This window comes from Mya arenaria, chromosome 2 (genome assembly GCF_026914265.1).
Source record: "Mya arenaria isolate MELC-2E11 chromosome 2, ASM2691426v1".
Classification (NCBI taxonomy): Eukaryota; Metazoa; Mollusca; class Bivalvia; order Myida; family Myidae; genus Mya; species Mya arenaria.
Genome location: NC_069123.1, coordinates 64,910,335 through 64,931,677, shown reverse-complemented (window position 1 = coordinate 64,931,677; position 21,343 = coordinate 64,910,335). Strand labels below are relative to the sequence as shown.

The 21,343-nt window shown below is 40.6% G+C and overlaps 1 protein-coding gene across 1 annotated transcript; it reads left to right on the top strand.

Annotated features, from left to right (window-relative positions):
* The first annotated feature begins 4,001 nt into the window (after positions 1 to 4,001).
* LOC128223134 (proteoglycan 4-like) lies at positions 4,002 to 13,969 on the top strand. Its single transcript, XM_052932416.1, has 5 exons — positions 4,002 to 4,196; positions 9,520 to 9,625; positions 10,836 to 11,450; positions 11,578 to 11,602; positions 11,749 to 13,969. Exons 1-5 carry the CDS (start codon positions 4,139 to 4,141, stop codon positions 13,051 to 13,053), a joined length of 2,109 nt encoding a protein of 702 aa, XP_052788376.1. The 5' UTR covers positions 4,002 to 4,138; the 3' UTR covers positions 13,054 to 13,969.
* The last annotated feature ends 7,374 nt before the right edge of the window (positions 13,970 to 21,343 follow it).

The following is a 21,343-nucleotide window of genomic DNA, read 5'->3' as shown; positions in this document are numbered from 1 at the left end:
CATGCTTTCAACACACATGCATTCAACACACATGCATTCATCACACATGCATTCAACACACATGCATTCATCACACATGCTTTCAACACCCATGCATTCATCACACATGCTTTCAACACACATGCATTCATCACACATGCATTCATCAAACATGCATTCATCACACATGCATTCATCACACATACATTCATCACACATGCATTCATCACACATACATTCATCACACATGTATTCATCACACATGCATTCAACACACATGCATTCATTATACATGCTTTCAACACACATGCATTCATCACACATGCATTCATCACACATGCATTCAACACACATGCTTTCAACATACATGCATTCATCACACATGCATTCATCACACATGCATTAATCACACATGCTTTCAACACACATGCATTCATCACACATGCATTCATCACCATCACACATGCATTCATCACACATACTTTCATCACACATACATTCATCACACATGCATTCATCACACATGCATTCATCACACATGCATTCATCACACATGCATTCATCAAACATACATTCATCACACATACATTCATCAATCATACATTCATCACACATGCATTCATCACACATACATTCATCACACATGCAATCATCACACATGCATTCATCACACATACATTCATCACACATGCATTCATCACACATGCATTCATCACACATACATTCATCACACATGCTTTCATCACACATACATTCATCACACATGCATTCATCACACATGCATTCATCACACATGCATTCAACACACATGCATTCATCACACATGCTTTCAACACACGCATTCATCACACATGCATTCATCACACATGCATTCATCACACATGTATTCATCACACATGCATTCATCACACATGCATTCAACACACATGCTTTCAACACACATACATTCATCACACATGCATTCATCACACATGCATTCATCAAACCTACATTCATCACACATGGATTCATCACACATGCATTCATCACACATGCATTCATCACACATGGATTCATCACACATGCATTCATCACACATGCATTCATCACACATGGATTCAGCAAACATACATTCATCACACATGCATTCATCACACATACATTCATCACACATGCATTCATCACACATGCTTTCAACACACATACATTCATCCCACATACATTCATCACACATGCATTCATCAAACATACATTCATCACACATACATTCATCACACATGCATTCATCACACATACATTCATCACACATACATTTATCACACATACATTCATCACACATGCTTTCATCACACATACATTCATCACACATACATTCATCACACATACATTCATCACACATGCATTCATCACACATGCATTCATCAAACATACAATCATCACACATGCTTTCAACACACATGCATTCATCACACATGCTTTCAACACACATGCATTCATCACACATGCATTCATCACACATGCATTCATCAAACATACATTCATCACACATACATTCATAACACATGCATTCATCACACATGCATCTATAAACAAATGTTGGCGTTACTGTTTCGGAACGGTTAGTAAAACAGGGACTCACTGGGGAGGAAAGGGTGTATGAAACCAACTGAAATATTATAAAGTCTCAGATGTTTAATCCCCAGTTGATCAAAGATATATAATTATTTTAAAAGACCATTTGGCAGCGAAAAGTTTGTGCGTGATTCGTCAGGGAGACCAGACAATCGAAACATTCCGGAATTTTGCCGATAACTTTAATGAGCCCAGTGTTACGGTCACGCCGCGAAGTAAGACGACCCCAGAGTAACATTCTCACTATTGACTTATGATGATCTGATTCTTGACCTACAAGTATGTTTCATAATAAATCTAAATCCATTGAAAAATGTATTAATATTCTATGATTTACTCTCAGTGAGAACCCATGAGAAATGTACACCTTTAAGCAAATTCATTTGTTCAGTGAGGGTGTGTGTATGCGTGCGTGTGTGTGTGTGCGTGCGTGTGTGTGTGTGCGTGTGTGTGCGCGTGCGCGTGCGCGTGTGTGCGTGTGTGTGTGTGTGTGTGTGTGCCACGTGATAAATTACGTCAGAAATGCTGGGTCGAAAGGCAATATTTTGCTTCGAATGAACACTTAAAACAAAGATAACTATTATTTTTCTTCACCATTTTAAATGAAACAAAGGGCAGTTTCATGATGCCGCTTTAAGATCCCCGTCTGCGTGTGGTTTTCTCAAACACTGCGACAAACCTGTTTACAAAATAATGTTTTGACAGTGAGTGGTCCATCGGGCGGCGGTTTTGTGGAAAGGTTCGTCGAAGCGTTTTAAGAAACTAAACTCTCAATCGAACTGGTAAAAGACCGAAGGCAGGGCTCCAAGCGGCATAGACTGAGCTAGGTTTCATTCAAAATAGTGAAGGACTAGTTAAGTTATCTTTCATTCGAAGCAAGATAATGCCATCCGACGAATCATTTATGACGCAATTTATTACGTGGTATACACACACTGTTGTTTATCTGCTATTATTTATGCCTGTTAAAATAGTCCATGCCATGGACCAAGCAGACTCAGCAAGTTTTGCGTTCCTATTACAGTTCTGTATACAAAGCCAAACGTAATAGACGCCAAAATAATACTCATCGAGTATTGACAATTTCTAGATATATTTTATTTTTAATGGGCCACGATTGTACGAAAAATAATTGTTAAATTAAATTTGGTTTTCTTCACAACAATACAAAGACCGAAATAATGCATGTTGTTTGACTGGTGCCATTACATATATGCCAATATTATAAATCACAAAACGGTCGAGATATTTTTTACATTAATTAAATATTTTTAGTAATTTTTGTTGATACGCTTGAGTATATATATGCACAATGTAACCAAGATATGCAGCAATTACCCAGTAGCTATGACAATAACGTTTTCTTTTGTGCACAGGCTAAAAGCCTTTATGCCTTGAAATACTTAATTAAAACATTTAAAAGAACCACAACCTAGTAAGTTTAGTAACGAGATTAGAAAAGAAATGTTTAAGTCAGAGCGCGGACAAGAAAGTGCGCCGGAGTAAACGACGACGTGGCAGACACTTATGCTGAACAACTTGATCACTGTATTAACTAGTGTCTGCAATGCTTGGCTGGGTGAGCATTTCTTGCCCGCGATTAGGATTTCATAATTCTTTGATTTTGGACATAAATGATACTATGAATGAAAAATGAAAATGTGCATTGAAAGCGAAAAGCCTTAATAGATCCAGGTATATTCTAACCAGAAAAGCATTTCTTTAAGTTTTTTTGGTGATATGGATATGAATATTTTTTATTCTATTTTTTTTAAGTTTTGTATTTCCCTCTCCTATTTTCGTCTGTCTATGCGTGTGCTTTCGCTGATTAGTGAAAGAAATGACAAGGGAAACCAAGATTAAAAAAAATAAATACGAAAATGAAGCAGTTTTGAATAATGATACGTAATATGATTCCGTATCCCAGTTAAAAAGTAAATGTTATTCAGAATTCCGGTCTAAAAATAAGTGATACTCCGGAAACCAAGGGAGGAGGGGTTAACAACCGCTTTTTTGTTTATATTTAAAGAAAATACTTTGAAACAGAAATTAGTCTCGTGGATCACGTTCGGCGGCGCGAGCTGGAAGTCATTTCAGAACGGAACAGAGCAGACCAGAATCTTTATTTTACTTAAGCTTAATATTATATAGCTCACCAAAACATATTGCATGCATGAAAGAAAAAATAATACTTATGCAATTATATTACCGCAGCGGGATGCATCGCTTAAATGTTGAACAAATCGTTAAAATTTATGTCACATTTCACAATGTTTTCATCAGTTTTCGTTATATGCAAATACCTGTATAATACAGATTTATCCCATGGCCTGTTTGTCATTCTATTGGGTTTTTCATTTAAACCAAACACGGTCTTGTATGTGACCAACGAAGCGTTCAACCGGGTTTAGCCGTATTGTAGTATACAAACATTGCCTGTTCACTATACTTTTCGAAACATGCTGTAAACTGGTATATGGGCGAGGCCGGTGGAATGAAGATCTAGTGTTTTGTGACTTCCTGATTGGATATTTACCCCGGATATACAATGGGGACGGGATGTTTGGGGCTACCTTTGGCCGCCCTCGTTTTGACCGGACTCCCAGGTGAGAATGTCACTGTTTTACCGTCAATTTCAGAGTTATAATACGAATAACAGACAAATATTGAAATTTTATCCCAAATTGTAGAAAAATTATATGAAAAAATCTGTAAGATCATGTATTGTTTATAAATTTGGTATTTTATGTGCCTGACAAATGCAGACTATAAAAAACAATCATTGTTTGATGAGAGAGTGCAGATAAAATCAGGAAAGTTGAAACAGATGTATTGGAGTTCTAATTAGTAAAACCACTAGCGTGAATCCGACCTGTAGATCGTGGTTATATACATTTCGATAAACGTATCATATTGTAGCTCAATGTGTTTGTGATATGTATGTGTACGGTTTTCAACAGTTGGTTCTTATGTATGAATACTATTGTACGCGTTCGTAAGATTTAAATTCAGATATATTTTGACTCCGAAATACGTCAAAGCAATCAATTTTTCTATTATCAATTAACTGTAAGTGTATTTAAACGTGAAGTTCTCCATTTTGATAGCTTACGAGTCTCAAACAATACCAAATAACAAAACAATGGCATGAAAACAACAGACCTATAGGTACGTAATGAAAACATAATGAATAAATTATAAATACTAAATGTATAAACGTGCGTAAAATGCCCGAAAAGAAAAAGATGTCAGAATAAATAAAGTTGTTTTTAGCAATTTCATTCCTTTGTTTTATTTATCAACTTTAAACTGTCAAATCCTGGCAAAATCGTAACATTCTCATCAACAAATTAACTGTTGCGTCTATAAGACATAAAATGTACCCCAATGCTAGTTGGTCCCAAAAGTAAATCTCGTCATTTCAACGGCCTAATATGGTAAAAACGGTACCAAATAATACGATGGATAATGGTCAAATAGCACGTATAGGTGTCCACTTACCGCCTAAGAGATGCTTGAATCTCATCTATTTTTTTAAAGGGACACCAGTGCTGGCTTCTCCCAATCTTTCGTTATGGACACCAGTCCTGGCTTCTCCTGATCTCTCTCTAGGGACACCAGTGCTGGCTTCTCCTGATCTCTCTCTAGGGACATCAGTGCTGGCTTCTCCTGATCTCTCTCTAGGGACACCAGTGCTGGCTTCTCCTGATCTCTCTCTAGGGACACCAGTGCTGGCTTCTCCTGATCTCTCTCTAGGGACACCAGTGCTGGCTTCTCCTGATCTCTCTCTAGGGACACCAGTGCTGGGTTTTCCTGATCACTCTCTAGGGACACCAGTGCTGGCTTCTCCTGATCTCTCTCTAGGGACACCAGTGCTGGCTGCTCCTGATCTCTCTCTAGGGACACCAGTGCTGGCTTCTCCTGATCTCTCTCTAGGGACACCAGTGCTGGCTTCTCCCAATTTTTCGTTAGGGACACCAGTGCTGGCTTCTCCCAATTTTTCGTTAGGGACACCAGTGCTGGCTTCTCCCGATCTCTCTATAGGGACACCAGTGCTGGCTTCTCCCGATCTCTCTTTAGGGACACCAGTGCTGGCTTCTCCTGATCTCTCTCTAGGGACACCAGTGCTGGCTTCCCCTGATCTCTCTATAGGGACACCCGTGCTGGCTTCCCCTGATCTCTCTCTACGGACACCAGTGCTGGCTTCTCCTGATCTCTCTCTAGGGACGACAGTGCTGGCTTCTCCTGATCTCTCTCTAGGGACACCAGTGCTGGCTTTTCCTGATCACTCTCTAGGGACACCAGTGCTGGCTTCTCCTGGTCTCTCTCTAGGGACACCAGTGCTGGCTTCCCTGGTCTCTCTTTATGGACACCAATGCTGGCTTCTCCTGATCTCTCTCTAGGCACCCAAGTGCTGGTTTTTCCTGATTTATCTATAGGAACGTCAGTGCTGGCTTTTCCTGGTCTCTCTATAAGGACACCAGTGCTGGCTTCTCCTGATATCTCTTTAGGCACACCAGTGCTGGCTTCTCCTGGTCTCTCTTTAGGCACACCAGTGCTGGCTTCTCCTGATATCTCTTTAGGCACACCAGTGCTGGCTTCTTCTGATCTCGCTTAAGGCACACCAGTGCTGGTTTCACCTGATCTCTTTATATGGACACCAGTGCTGGCTTCTCCTGATCTCTCTATATGGACACCAGTGCTGGCTTCTCCTGATCTCTCTATATGGACATCAGTGCTGGCTTCTCCTGATCTCTCTTTAGGCACACAAGTGTTTGTTTCCTCTGGTCCCTCTATAGAGACACCAGTGTTGGTTTCTCCTGATCTCTCTTTATGGACACCAGTGCTGGCTTCTCCTGATCTCGCTTTAGGCACACCAGTGCTGGCTTCTCCTAATCTCTCTTTAGGGACATCAGTGCTGGCTTCTCCTTGCCTTTCTTTAAAGACACCAGTGATGGCTTCTCCTGGTCTCTCTATAGGGACACCAGTGCTGGCTTCTTCTGGTCACTCTATAGGAACATAAGTGCTTGCTTCTCCCGATCTCTCCATATAGACATCAGTGCTGGTTTCTCCTGGTCTCCCTATAGGAACATCAGTGTTTGTTTCTCCATATCTCTCTATATGAACATCAGTGTTTGTTTCTCCATATCTCTCTATATGAACATCAGTGTTTGTTTCTCCATATCTCTCTATATGAACATCAGTATTTGTTTCTCCATATCTCTCTATATGAACGTCAGTGCTGGTTTAGCCTGATTTTTCTTTATGGACAGCACTGCTGGTTTCTCCTGATCTCTCTTTAGGGGCACCAGTGCTGGTTTCTCCTGGTCTCTCTTTAGGGACACAAGTGTTTGTTTACCCTGGTCTCTCTATAGGCGCACAAGTGCTGGTTTCTCCTGAACTCTCTATAGGAACGTCAGTGCTTGTTTCTCCTAGTCTATTTTTAGGGACACCAGTGCAGGCGTCTCCTGGTCTCTGTATAGGGACTTCAGAAAACTGCTCTGTTTTGTATCCCTGTTGCAATGCCGCGCATACACTTCAAGCAGGGAACCAAACAGCAAACGTTCCCTGCATACACATTTACTGAATTCATGGCAGGTTTCGCTTTAGGGATAATAGTGCAGGTTTCTCCTGATCTCTCCAAAGGGACACCAGTGCTGGTTTCTGCACAGGAAACAAATATGTGAGATATACATCATCTCAGTCGAGCTTAAATAAACTTAAATGTCCGGATGATTAAAATAATCATTTAACTTGTACTTTTAACAAAGACCAAGAACCAATGGAAGGCATCGCATATTTATTAACATTTAGATTGACTATCCAGATGTTTACTTGCGGCATGCGAATTAACCTCATTCATTTGTCATGTTGCTGTGTACTATATTCATCTAAAACTTCTAAGCTAATAGTTGAAATTCCCCGTAAATGCCTGCACTCAGTTCAATGGCTATTGTGCATTACAAAATAAGTGAACTATTAGTTTACATTGAGTGTTCCTTTCAAGAAAGTAACCTAAGACATGGTTGCACAAAGACTTGCTTATACAATGGCTGTAAGAAAACCTGCCTAAAACGATGATAAATATCTCAAACTGCTTTACAATCGACTACATCGGTAATAAGTCATGGGGTGGAACGCTTCATAAAACACCCAAATATTTAGAGATGGTTGCATCGTTATATAGTCCCAATTGTGATGGACAATTAAGCAATATAGTTCGACCGAAGGGCACGAGTTAAAATGTAGCTACTCATTAATTTACACACTTTCATTGAACTGTATGGTGATAATACAATTGTATAAACATGTAAACGTTGAAGAATAAAAGGGTTTGGAATTTAGTACAATACAATGCAGTTATGCACAGTTTCATATATCCGGAATGTTCGCATGTCTGTGGTATCGATATAAATGTTGAAAAAAGACTCCAGTCGGTCGTTGTTAATATGGACAGCTCTGTCGGTGTTTAATTCTGTCGAGTAGTTCGATGTTTCTGTTTGGTTCTATTGACTCAAATTCACAGGTGGGTTCTACTTAGACTTCAGTGCCAGACGCTCAGTACATATTTGATTAAACTGTACAGAAGATATTGATCAGGTGATCATTGTACTTCCTAGTTCCCCGTGCATACCAATCTAATTGTGTGACATCGATTTGTGGTCTTATGGGACCGGTAAGTTAATGAACTTTCAAGGACCATTTCAATGGCTATCTTATAATTTGATGTTCGGTCCTTGTTAATTGCAAGCATGGAATTTGACACTGAGTCTCTTCTCCATTCTTAGTATGCATGTTATTGTAAAGCGGCACACATTCATGACCATAATGTTGAGAGCACAACTTCCACGCATATTTCTATTGCCCCTCCTCTGTCGTCTGCTCGGCATCTTCTTATTCATATGTTAGCGTTCAGTTTGTCATGCTCGATTCCTGCATTGATACAAGAGACAGAGGTATCGGCTTGAGCTGCATCATGTTCATCTTCAAAATTATATCAGTCCGGACTCTATCGTCTGTTTTCTGCAGCAGATCATTCAATTCCTCGACGTCGTCTTTCTCATCTGACCTCAGATGACTTGGCAAATATCGACCACGCATGATAGAAGAGTGACATTTTTACGTTAAGCTGACTGAAGAAAGAAATAAGCAATGTAACTATTTGTATGTGGACTTTATATCTTTTGAATTACAGATAAAAATACAAAAAGACAGCAGCAATAATCCGACAATAGGTTAAAGTTAAATAATGCTAAATACGAGTTTCATTGCATAATGTGAACAAGATAAGCCGAATATCCACAGGTGGCGTCGGCCTTAAAATGGTCGGTTATATACAAGGAACGGCCCAATTAAGAGGATTTACAGGGATCATTCTCTTCATTATCGCAAAATAGAATAAAATTCCCTCTACAAGAACATCAATTAATGAATATTGGCTTGTTTGGAAATCACAACATCTTTATTTTTTACGAATCCATTTCCATATTAAATTGTTCCCTGTCTGCCTTCTTTGCAGAACGTGAATGAAACAAAACATATCGTCGTGCTACCGCTGGCAGTTGTTAAGCCGGTTTGACTAAAGAGCTCAGTAAATACACGCCTTTTCAAATGTTTTGAAAACATAATAAAATATCTAATGAATATGTATAAGGCGTTTTCCGTTTATTTGGATAATATGGTAGTATTAAGATTTCGACATCAATTCCGAACTTCAAAAACAGTCTCAAGACGAAGACGTACGAATGTCGGGGCGCGACCGCTCATACCTGTTAACTTGTTTGCATAAATGAGGGAAAAGAGTTTTGCTCCTTATCGTCAGCCGGTGAACGCGAACACAGTACACATTCCGTTCCATCCATACTTTCCGTCTTCTACAATATATGATAACCGTTCGTACAGTTCCCGAACTGACCTTATTAATTCCAGGTGCCCAAGCGGCGGCGGAGGGTGCGGGTGTGATAGCGGCGTCCGTGGTGACAGCGGCCCTTCTGCTGTGCCTCTTCATTGGACTCGCCTTTTTCTGCTTCTACAGGTACGGGACGTGTTATTTACAAAACCCACTCCAACATATAAGTTCACGACTTACGGGTTCTCTTTTGAGACTGTGCACAGTCGTTCAATTCCGGGTCCCATTCATATATGTTATACTCATTGGGATAGGATGTGACGTCATAGGTAGGATAGAACTTACAATTAGCTTTCCACTTTCGGAAATATTTTTCTCCCCCATCCCAAAAGTTATCATACTGTGTTTTAAAATTTGAATTCTACAAACAAACAGGTGAGGGTATGATATATTTTTCTACAAACATATAAAAGAGGGTATGGAATATTTTTCTACATACATAAAAGTGGGTATGGTTTATTTTTTTTACATACATAAAAGTGGGTATGGTACTATATATTTTTCTACATACATAAAAGTGAGTATGGTACTTTATATTTTTCTACATACATAAATGTGGGTATGGTTTATTTTTCTACATACATAATAGTGGGTATGGTACTATATATTTTCTACATACATAAAAGTGGGTATGGTACTGTATATTTTTCTACATACATAAAAGTGGGTATGGTTATTATCTATATACATAAAAGTGGGTATGGTACTGTATATTTTTCTACATACATAAAAATGAGTATGGTATATTTTTCTACATACATAAAAGTGGGTATGAAATATTTTTCTTCATACATAAAAGTGGGTATGGAATATTTTTCTACATACATAAAGGTGGATAGGGTATACATACTGGGTTTGGATGCGTTCAGTTTGGGGAACCACGATGTCCGATTTCAAGGTACACGATCTTCAAACGTACAATTGTTTAAGTAGTCTGTTGAAAGTATTCAATTGTCCAAGTGCACAATAAGTAGGGATTGATCTCCCACGTATGAAACTTCAAAAAGTAGTTGGGGCGTTAACCGCTCATTCAGAAAGCTATGTATCACTGAATATGAACCCAGCGTATACGCATTTAAATGAAGTAGTCCGATTTATTTACCCAAGTGTGGCACTTTCAATTATTATAAAGTTGACGAAATATGGTATCACTGATATTTATATATCCGAACTTCATTATTTGGGGAAATGACTATGGTTTATCTAAATACATGGGCTTTAACTTTTTCTACAGAAGAGTCCAGCACAGAATGTTAATGTCTTCTCTTTTCTTAGACTTTTTTCCCTTTATTGTTTTCCACATGTATACAAAAATAATGAAGACCTCTCTTTACAGAAAAGGCGGGATTTTTAAAACAAAAACAGAAAAGCGACCTCGGCATCGGAAGAAGCGCCAAGTCGTGTACCACGAGAACGGCTACCTGCCCCCACCTTATTATGACAAGCGGCACATCCCTCCGCCATACATGAACGGCTACATGAAGCAAATCCCGGCTCCCATGCACAGGGCTGGCCCTTATCCGGCCTTTATCGAGCCCGCTCCAATTCCGGTACCGCATCCTACAGGTTACGCAACGTACCACGGGCCGCCGCCGGAAATACGACATCATGAGTCGGTGCCTCGATCGGGAACGCTGTCCGGACCGCCGCCTATAGTCATCCCGTACGGCACTGTCACCGTCCGCCCAGACCCGAGGCCTGTCATCCATAAGACGAAACGAAGGACGCGAGATAAGCCAGAAGAGTCCGGAGACCGTCGGAAGTCACCTGAGCGTCGCCCGCCGCGTCAGTCACAGGAATTCATCGTGCAGCAGTCGTACGACGGGATCCCAGTGATCAGACCCGTCATATACATAGATGACGATGACGACAGGGGGAGGAAAAGGTCTAAATCTAGGGACCATAGATACAAGAAGAAGGCGGACAAACCATCTCCCAGTCCCAAGATCAGGTGAGAGCTTTTTAAATGATATTATGTATTGATACGTTATAGCATAGTCGCTTAGAGTAAAAACAGTATTTTGCACATTTAATACCATAACAAAAATTGCTCATTCAAATAAGTTTATTTTTTTCAGAGAAATTAACACAGATGACACCGAGGTAATCATTTTTGTCACCATTACGTAAATGTAATTTAATCATTTTGCGTTACTTATTTGAAATTTATATTTTTAAAGAGTACATCTGCCATGATATAATATACCAAATACAATAAAATGAGCCTGACATATTAAATCGTATTGAAGGTGAAAGTCCCGAATACCACAGAAGCCGAGGTGACGATTGTGCCCCAGACCCTCACTCCGCCTCAAAGCAGGGGCGTAACTTCCGCTGAGAGGTCAAGGGCGTCTTCCGTTACAGAGGCGGTAAACGCCCTAAAGAGGTCCGTCAACGCATACGACACGGACTCCGTGTCCTCAAGGGCGCCGTCCTTCCGTTGGATGCATAGTGAGCCTGCGCCTACGCCCGTACCCGCGCCGGTCACCGGTGACGTCATGTTTTTCCCTGCGGACGCGCACGTGGAGACGACGAGACATGAGCACAAGGCGGACTCGGAGACAAGGGAAGATAATGACTATGTTTACACACAAGTCATAAAGCAGTCCGTGCGAGAGGATTCAACTACCAAGACAGATGATAAAGAAAAGGAGAACGTATACGGATATACAAAAGTGATTCGGTCTTACAGGGAATCGGGTCGGGATAGCCCGGTGGCTGCTGCTGCCAGTTCGGCAACAAATGAGGGATATGAAGTGCCCGTCCGCCGGGCAACAAAGGGAACTCGAGACGAGGACGTGCCGTATGAAACTGAGCATAGTCGCAGACCAGTGGACTTCAGCAAGGCAGGCGCGTCCATGTCCGACCGTCTCCAGCACATGGTGGAAGACGGAGATAAAACCAGGTTCAGTCATTATAACTTGGGAGCGATGAATTTCGGAACTGAGGAAGAAGATGAAATCGAGCCAGTTCAGTTGCGGGTAAAACGGCCTGAAACGCCGCCAAATGATATCCCTAGGTCTAGCTTTTACTCGCAGTCACATAAACGACCAAAAACACCTCCAAATGACATACCACTCGTGACTCCCAGAGAATCCACAGAAGTGCCACCGCTCAATCTGCCCAGCCAAATGACGTCACCCCGAGATCCATATACGTCATATCGCCCACCCACTCCTCCCACAGATTTCACACCGAGGCCACCAACTCCACCCTTATTTTTCGGCTCAAAGCCAAAGAGTGACCGACCGGAAACGCCGCCATTTGACGGCCCAAACACCTCGCGGTCGGCGGCTGCAAGTCCGCTCAATCGATCCATGGCGGTGGACCCAGCAACAGGGGAGCCAGGCTCTTTCCACGCCAGAGCGCGGCTGATTGAAGCCCATTTAAAGAGAAACCAGGGCGGTACCCCTACCCCTAAGCCATCAACAACAACCGCGGTCCCTAAATTTAAACAAGCGGCTCCAGCGCCACCAAAGCCGCCCGGCCCGACAGTTCACGTTACCCCAGGGGTAGTGCCTCCTGCTCCTCCTCCACCCCCTGTACCGAAATAAATTAGAACTCCTGACAAGCAATATAGATCTGTATGTCATATCCGAACTAATTACATGTGCTATTTTTTTAACTTATATACTGCTGTCTCTATCTTAATACAAAGTGTGTTGAAATATGCTCTTCATAATTGTCTGTGAGGCGGTTTTGTTTGCGAGGCTTTCCTGGCTTTCCTGACTATGTTCACAAAAATGTCTCAGAGTAAAGATCTGCAATTTTAGGTCTTATTTTAATTACCCAAAAACGTACACAAGTGACACTATTCTTCTGCTCACTGTTATCTGTCTACTCTTTGTATCGAGGTGTCCAAGAAAAGTTGTTTTTGATAAAAAAAACGTATGATCTTGAAGCAATATGTGGACCATTTTAACAGCATAGATACTGAATTGTAAGCCGATCTATTATGAGGGTTTTCATAAGATGTGCCATAAAGATAGTTCTCTAAACCGTGGAGTTTAATTGGCTGAATATCAACCTTCAAACCAGGAACTTTTTGTACCCGTGAAATTTGATATGAATACCGACACATATCATTTAAAATCTAAACCTGCATCGTTACTTCCTTTATGGAATCATTGGTGAATGCTATTCAACCTCACTTCGCTCAAAATTAATGTTGAAAGGATTTCTGCTGAAAGTGAATTGAAAACTTTTGTATAGTTTTATATATTTTATAACCACGAGCATAATATATTTTACCATATATATTAAACATTGGAAAGCTGTTTTTAAAGCAGACTTTACAATGTCTTGCTAATGATCACTTGTTGTTGATATAATCTCCATCTGAGTGTAGGCCATTTTTGTACGTTATGTTTTTTTTGTAATTGTTTTATATTTCTATAAATATTATATATAAATGTATATATATATTGCATGAAGAGTTTACACAAAATATGAAATAAAGATTTAAACTGACTATTTGTTTACCAACATCTGATCGAACAGTACTGCAAAATGATGAACATGTTCGTAAAAAATATGCCATTGATGGATAAACAGGAAACATAGCACAACTGTTTTACATGTCCCAGTGGTCACAGAAAGTGCTAGTTCCGAGGGGTAAAGTGGTCCAAATGACCAACTGCCTGACCACTGATTGAATCGACCATTCACAGATATTTTGTCGGCAACGATTTTTTTCAATCTTTGTTGAAATTGAATTATTCTATTCCCTGTTTTGTACACATAACATCTGGCATATTATAAACAAATTTTATTATATGAATGAAATGTTTTAAGCACTTCGATTATAAATGGACACAGAATTACAGTCAAATACACTGACACAAACAGTGGATTTGCATCTTGTGTGAATGTCGATAAAATGTCGATTTTACTTCAATTTGTGTATAGAATTAAGTTTAGAGTAGCGACCATATTTTACACAGAACGGAACAGAACAGATAACGCAGTTTACTTCGTTTTAAACAATTCACAAGCTATACACATGCATGTAGGTAAAAATTACCCTAGCTTATTGAAACATGTATATATTTACTGACCACTTAAATTTAGTTATTCATACGTTTTCCACATACATAAAACAAGTATCGGTGCACGTGCAGTATTTAGTACATGTAGATTATTATCTTACTAGATACTCGCAGTATAACGCACCAAAGGTAAAACATCGCCACATTTCACCATGCACTGTAAGTGGTAGCGTCACTCAATGTCACGACAAGCCTTCATGTATCATGCACGATGAATAAAGTGTTCAAGACATTCAGTTTTGTCTTTTTACACTGATTTATAAACAAAGTAATAGAACACTGAGGATCTTCATGTTCGTTTTATTTGGCCAGACGTGGGATATTTTTATGTAGGAATGTCAAGTAGTCCTTGACCAAACACGTTCAAATTGGCTCCAGGGTTGTTCCTTCCCCCAGCTCAATGATGTTTTATGTGGCACCAGGGTTGTCCTTCCCCCAGCTCAATGATTGTATGTGGCACCAGGGTTGTCCCGTCCTCCAGCTCAATGATTGTATGTGACACCAGGGTTGTCCCGTCCCCCAGCTAAATGATTTATGTGGCACCAGTGCTGTTTGTGCCCCAACTAAATGATTGTATGTGGCACCAGTGTTGGCCCGTGCCCCAATTAAATGATTGTATGTGGCACCAGGGTTGTGCCGTCCCCAAGCTCAATGATTGTACGTGCCACCAGGGTTGTCCTTTTCCCCAAGCTCAATGATTGTATGTGGCACCAGGGTTGCTCCGTCCCCCAGGTCAATGATTGTATGTGGCACCAGGGTTGTCCGGTCCCCCAGGTCAAGGATTGTATGTGGCACCAGGGTTGTCCTTCTCCCAAGCTCAATGATTGTATGTGGCACCAGGGTTGTCCTGGCACCAGGGTTGTCCTGTCCCCCAGGTCAATGATTGTACGTGGCACCAGGGTTGTCCGGTCCCCCAGCTGAATGATTGTATGTGGCACCAGCGTTATCCCGTCCCCCAGGTCAATGATTGTATATGGCACCAGGGTTGTTCCGTCCCCCAGGTCAATGATTGTACGTGGCACCAGGGTTGTCCCGTCCCCCAGCTCAATGATTGTATGTGGCACCAGGGTTGTCATGTCCCCCAGGTCAATGATTGTACGTGGCACCAGGGTTGTCCCATCCCCCAGCTGAATGATTGTATGTGGCACCAGGGTTGTCCATCTCCCCAGCTCAATGATTGTACGTGGCACCAGGATTGACCCGTCCCCCAGGTCAATGATTGTACGTGGCACCAGGGTTGTCCCGTCCCCCAGGTCAATGATTGTATGTGGCACCAGGGTTGTCCCGTCCCCCAGCTCAATGATTGTATGTGGCACCATGGTTGTCCCGTCCCCCAGCTCAATGATTGTATGTGGCACCAGGGTTGTCCCGTCCCCCAGCTCAATGATTGTATGTGGCACGAGGGTTGTCCTTCCCCCAGGTCAATGATTGTATGTGGCACCAGGGTTGTCCCGTCCCCCAGCCTAATGATTGTATGTGGCACAAGGGTTTTTCCCATCCCCCAGCTCAATGATTGTATATGGCACCAGGGTTGTCCCGTCCCCCAGCTCAATGATTGTATGTGGCACCAGGGTTGTCCCGTCCCCCAGCTCAATGATTGTACGTGGCACCAGGGTTGCCCTTCTCCCCAGCTCAATGATTGTATGTGGCACCAGGGTTGTCCCGTCCCCCAGCTAAATGATTGTACGTTGCACCAGGGTTGTCCTTCCCCCATCTCAATGATTGTACATGGCACCAGGGACGTCCCGTCCCCCAGGTCAATGATTGTTTGTGGCACCAAGTTTGTCCCGTCCCCCAGCTCAATGATTGTATGTGGCACCAGGGTTGTCCTTTCCCCCATCTCAATGATTGTACGTGGCACCAGGGACGTCCCGTCCCCCATCTCAATGATTGTTTGTGGCACCAAGGTTGTCCCGTCCTCCAGCTCAATGATTGTATGTGGCACCAGGGTTGTCCCGTCCTCCAGCTCAATGATTGTATGTGGCACCAGGGTTGTCCTTTCCCCCCATCTCAATGATTGTACGTGGCACCAGAGTTTTCCTTTTCCCCCAGCTAAATGACTGTATGTGGCACGAGGGTTGTTCTTTCCCCAGTTCAATGATTGTATGTGGCACCAGGGTTGTCCTTCCCTAAGCTCAATGATTGTATGTGGCACCAGGTATGTCCTTCCCCCAGCTTAATGATGTTTCTTGTGGCACCAGGGTTGTCCTTTCCACCAGCTAAATGATTGTATGTGGCACCAGAGTCCCCCCCCCCCCAGCGCAATGGTGTTTTGTGGCACCAGGGTTGTCCTTTCCACCAGCTAAATGATTGTATGTGGCACCAGAGTCCCCCCCCCAGCTCAATGGTGTTTTGTGGCTCCAGGGTTATCCTCATTGGAATGATTGTATGTGGCACCAGAGTCCCCCCCCCCCCACCTCAATGATGTATTGTGGCTCCAGGGTTATCCTCATTGGAATGATTGTATGTGGCACCAGTGTTGCCTCTTCTCCAATCTCGCTGGTTTTATGTGACACAAGGGTGATACCTTCCGTCAGGTTAATTATTTCATGTGGCACTTGTCCATTCGAAACGCATGTGCAAAAATGAATGTCTCTATACATCTTAAGCTTGTTTGATTTCGGCTGGATAGGCAATCAAGATTGCCAAGTTGACTTTGAGCTAAATGCCCGTTAGAGATCTTCAAATGACTCGACTGGAATCCCATTCATAGTGGTAAAAATACTTGGCCCCAATATCACGAAAATACTCAAATCTCAATCTCAATTTCAACTCATTAAAAGCATAAAATATTTCAAAGTCTTGTATGTTTTTAATCTTTTTTATAACGTTTCTCTCATAGAATGTTTTGGTAAAAACCTTTGACAGTTTTTCTGAGAAATCTAATTCTGGAGCAAAAAATGTACGTCAATAAATGCTTAAAAAACAGTGAGAAATACTCAACTACTCTTTCCGCTTTAGAATATTTAAACTTTCGAAAAAGGTATTTAACCATCATATTTTATGAGATAATGCATTTTCAAAAAGAGTAAGTTCCTAAAAGCTTTTAAAATCTTTTGATGTTATTTGGTTGAATGAGTTGAAATTGACATTGAGATTTGACTTAAGTATAGTGGTGATATTAATAATAATTATTATTTTTAATACAAAATGCGTATACACTATTTATAACGTTATACTAAAAAAACTCCTTCAAAATGGCTTAGTACGTTGAACAGTATCAGAAATGCTAAGAACTACTAAGCATGCCTACAAATGCCGAATCATGACTAAGAATGACGAAGACCCCCCCCCCCCCCCCCACACACACACACAGAACTGCAGACAAGTGGTCTATAAACAGACTTAAAATTTGTGTCACTCATTTATTTAAATATATAACATTATATAATTATTATGTTACCAGTGGCTTAAATCGACGGGAGTTGGAATAGTATTTACGATAATTTCCTATCTTTGCAAAGATTTGCTGATTTTGCGAGAGTTTGCCGTTGAGGCAGGACTCATTTTCTATGATGTGTTGGCCCTTAACTAGATACATGTATATAGAAACTAATTTATGATGTGTTTGGTCTTTGCGAGATGTACAGTCAGTACGAAAAAAAGAAATGAAAAATTGCGGTATAACGATGTTATATAAGGTAAACAACTGCTACATTAAACGTCACGGAATACGGAGATATAATAAATGGGATATAATTTTTTATAACTTGCATAATAATTTGCATATATATATATATATATATATATATATATATATATATATATATATATATATATATATATATATATATTAAATTTTCTTAATAAATGTGATATATGTGTTAATATAAATTATCTTTATTTTTTTTATCACTAACGTAATAGTTTTCACACATATTTTTTGGTTTGTTCTATTGGAGATCATTTTGAACTTCGCGAGTTGGTTTAAAATAAGATTTGCGTTCAGAAAAACATACTATATATCATGACGCAAAATATAGACTGTGAATGTTTTATTTACGCTTAGTAAGGTTATTTATATTTTGACCGAAGGTGCGAACGAACAAACCAGTGGATGCAGGGGAATACCACACTTTAATAACGAACGAAAAACATTATTACCTTGTGTTAATAGAAATACTGTAAATATTCTCGGATTTAAATCTATAATGAACGAGAATAATGAAACAAAGCTAGTTAATGTGAGCAAATTTGTAATGACAATATGTAGAACACTGCAAACCCCTCCTGGCATGGAACAAATCTGACAATATGTAAAACACTGCAAACCCCACCTGGCATGGAACAAATCTGACAATATGTAAAACACTGCAAACCCCACCTGGCATGGAACAAATCTCATGTCAATAATGTTACTTTGTTAAAATTTTGTTAGCTGTATTAAAATACCTTACAGTCTGGTTGGATACCAAATTTGTTCTTTATTACAAATGCAATTTGTATTAAATGTAGTTACCTCTTTGCACATGCTGTATGCGCCGAGTGTATAATAAAACTGTAAACTGGAAAACACAAACACTTAGATTGAATGAATGAAAAAAGGTAAACGGACATTTGCCCCCCCCGGACATTTGCCCCCCCGGATGTTTGCCCCCCTTTTGGACCATGGCGGACATTTGCCCCCCCGCCGTTTTCGAGGGGGCGGACATTTGCCCCCCCCTCCATTTTCGATGGGGCGGACATTTGCGATAACTTTAATAATCTTACAAACTATCAACACCAAACATGTGTTTGTATTAAAGTGCGATCCAACACTACAATTAAAGCAATCCCGATCGCGCTAATGTGTGCATGATATCAAAGAAGTGTTAATTAATGAGAAACAATTAAAGCAATCTCGATCGCGCTATTTACCTCTGTTTGCATGATATCAAAGAAGAGTTAATTAATGAGAAACAATTAAAGCAATCTCGATCGCGCTATTTACCTCTGTTTGCATGATATCAAAGAAGAGTTAATTAATGAGAAACAATTAAAGCAATCTCGATCGCGCTATTTACCTCTGTTTGCATGATATCAAAGAAGAGATAATTAACGAGAAAAATGTGACGTACTTTTGCTCAAAATACAAACTAAGAACACGGGACTCATATAATGGACGTATTTCCTATCACAAATTACAACTCACAATTCACTTCCACGAAGCAACATGGAATTCATTACGAGTAGTAGAGGCGCACCAAAGCTTTGCTTTGATAGTTTTACGTACACGAAGAAGAAAACGGCGGGGGGGCAAATGTCCGCCCCCTCGAAATCGGCGGGGGGGCAAATGTCCGCCATGGTCCAAAAGGGGGGCAAACATCCGGGGGGGCAAACATCCGGGGGGGCAAATGTCCTAGAATCATGAAAAAATGGCATTTATTCAGTGCCATAAAAGTGTCACGTATCAAACAATGCAGTTTCCAAGCAAGAGTTCACATCTGGGTGGATATCTGGACTGTGTTTATATGCAATATGTATTATACCAAATACATTATACAAGTTTTAAGAACTTATTATCGATAAAACATTAAAGTATTAATTTTGTAAGGAAACCTAACTTATTCGTTATTTTTGTTTGTTTTGACGGCCATTTAGGTCGCCATGATGGCTGAAGAATGGTATAAATTTCAGTATAATTTCATTTGAAAGTATTGTTTATATTAAAAACTATTGATATATAAAACAAAAACATATCTTGCACGAGAATCAAAGCATTAAAACAGAATTTAAACTAGAACTGTAAGCCATAGGCTAACGAATACCCCCCACCCCTCCATGTCTAGGTTGTTTGCCCTGGAGTTAGGCCGGACAAAGCTAATTTTGCCTACAAGGGGAGATAACTCCAGTCAGGGTCATGTGACCTGTACCAAATTCACAGAGGCGAAAGTTTACAACATGGCCATTAATTTCTGAAAGTTTGATAAAGATTTGTTGAATAATAACAAAGATGAATCCCGGACAGGGCTTATTTTGCCTACTTTAACACATCAAGGGGAGATAACTCCAGTCAGGGTCATGTGACCTGTACCAAATTCACAGAGGCAAAAGTTTACAACATGGCCATTAATTTCTGAAAGTTTGATAAAGATTTGTTGAATAATAACAAAGATGAATCCCGGACAGGGCTTATTTTGCCTACTTTAACACATCAAGGGGAGATAACTCTGGTCAGGGTCATGTGACCCGTACCAATTTCACAGAGGCGCAAGTTTACATCATGGCCATTAATATCTGAAAGTTTGAAAAAGATTTGTTCAATAACGACAAAGATGAATCCCGGACAAAAAAAAACGGACGGACAGACGGACAGACAGACAGACAGACGGACAGACGGACAACCCGATTCCAGTATACCCCCCCCCCCACTTTGTTTTGGGGGGTATAATTAAACTGACGGTTTGGTAAAATCTTGCGGTCGTCTTGGCAGCTCACTAGTATATCGTTGTTTCACCAAAGTTGGCGCGATGCCGTCATTGATTTTCTTGTATCTGGGTTGCAAGCTTACCAAAATATGTAAAAAAAGGACTCTATACAGCACAATGCAAGGTTTGGCTAAACACCCCATTTGGGTGCCAGACTGCGAAAACACGACTGATTTGACGACTGCAGAATTTAAATGTTTTTGAAAATCGATTTTATGAAGAAGAAATAATGAGAGTGGTTATAGCAGAAAACTATACTGAGCCGTAGGTCGACTTGTTTGGAAAAGGAGGAAGCAAAGCGAGAGAATCAACTATAATCATTCAATGACTAACAAATCCTTTCATGTGAAAAAAGCGACGAACAGCGTAAACAGATATTGTTTTTTTAG

What these genes read in the sequence shown, in the direction of transcription:
- LOC128223134 (XM_052932416.1), top strand. Translation starts at nt 4,139, where the DNA reads ATGGGGACGGGATGTTTGGGGCTACCTTTGGCCGCCCTCGTTTTGACC. An exon ending in CGTTTTGACCGGACTCCCAG is followed by an intron (nt 4,197 to 9,519) that starts GTGAGAATGTCA and finishes TATTAATTCCAG; the next exon opens with GTGCCCAAGCGGCGGCGGAG. An exon ending in GCCTTTTTCTGCTTCTACAG is followed by an intron (nt 9,626 to 10,835) that starts GTACGGGACGTG and finishes CTCTCTTTACAG; the next exon opens with AAAAGGCGGGATTTTTAAAA.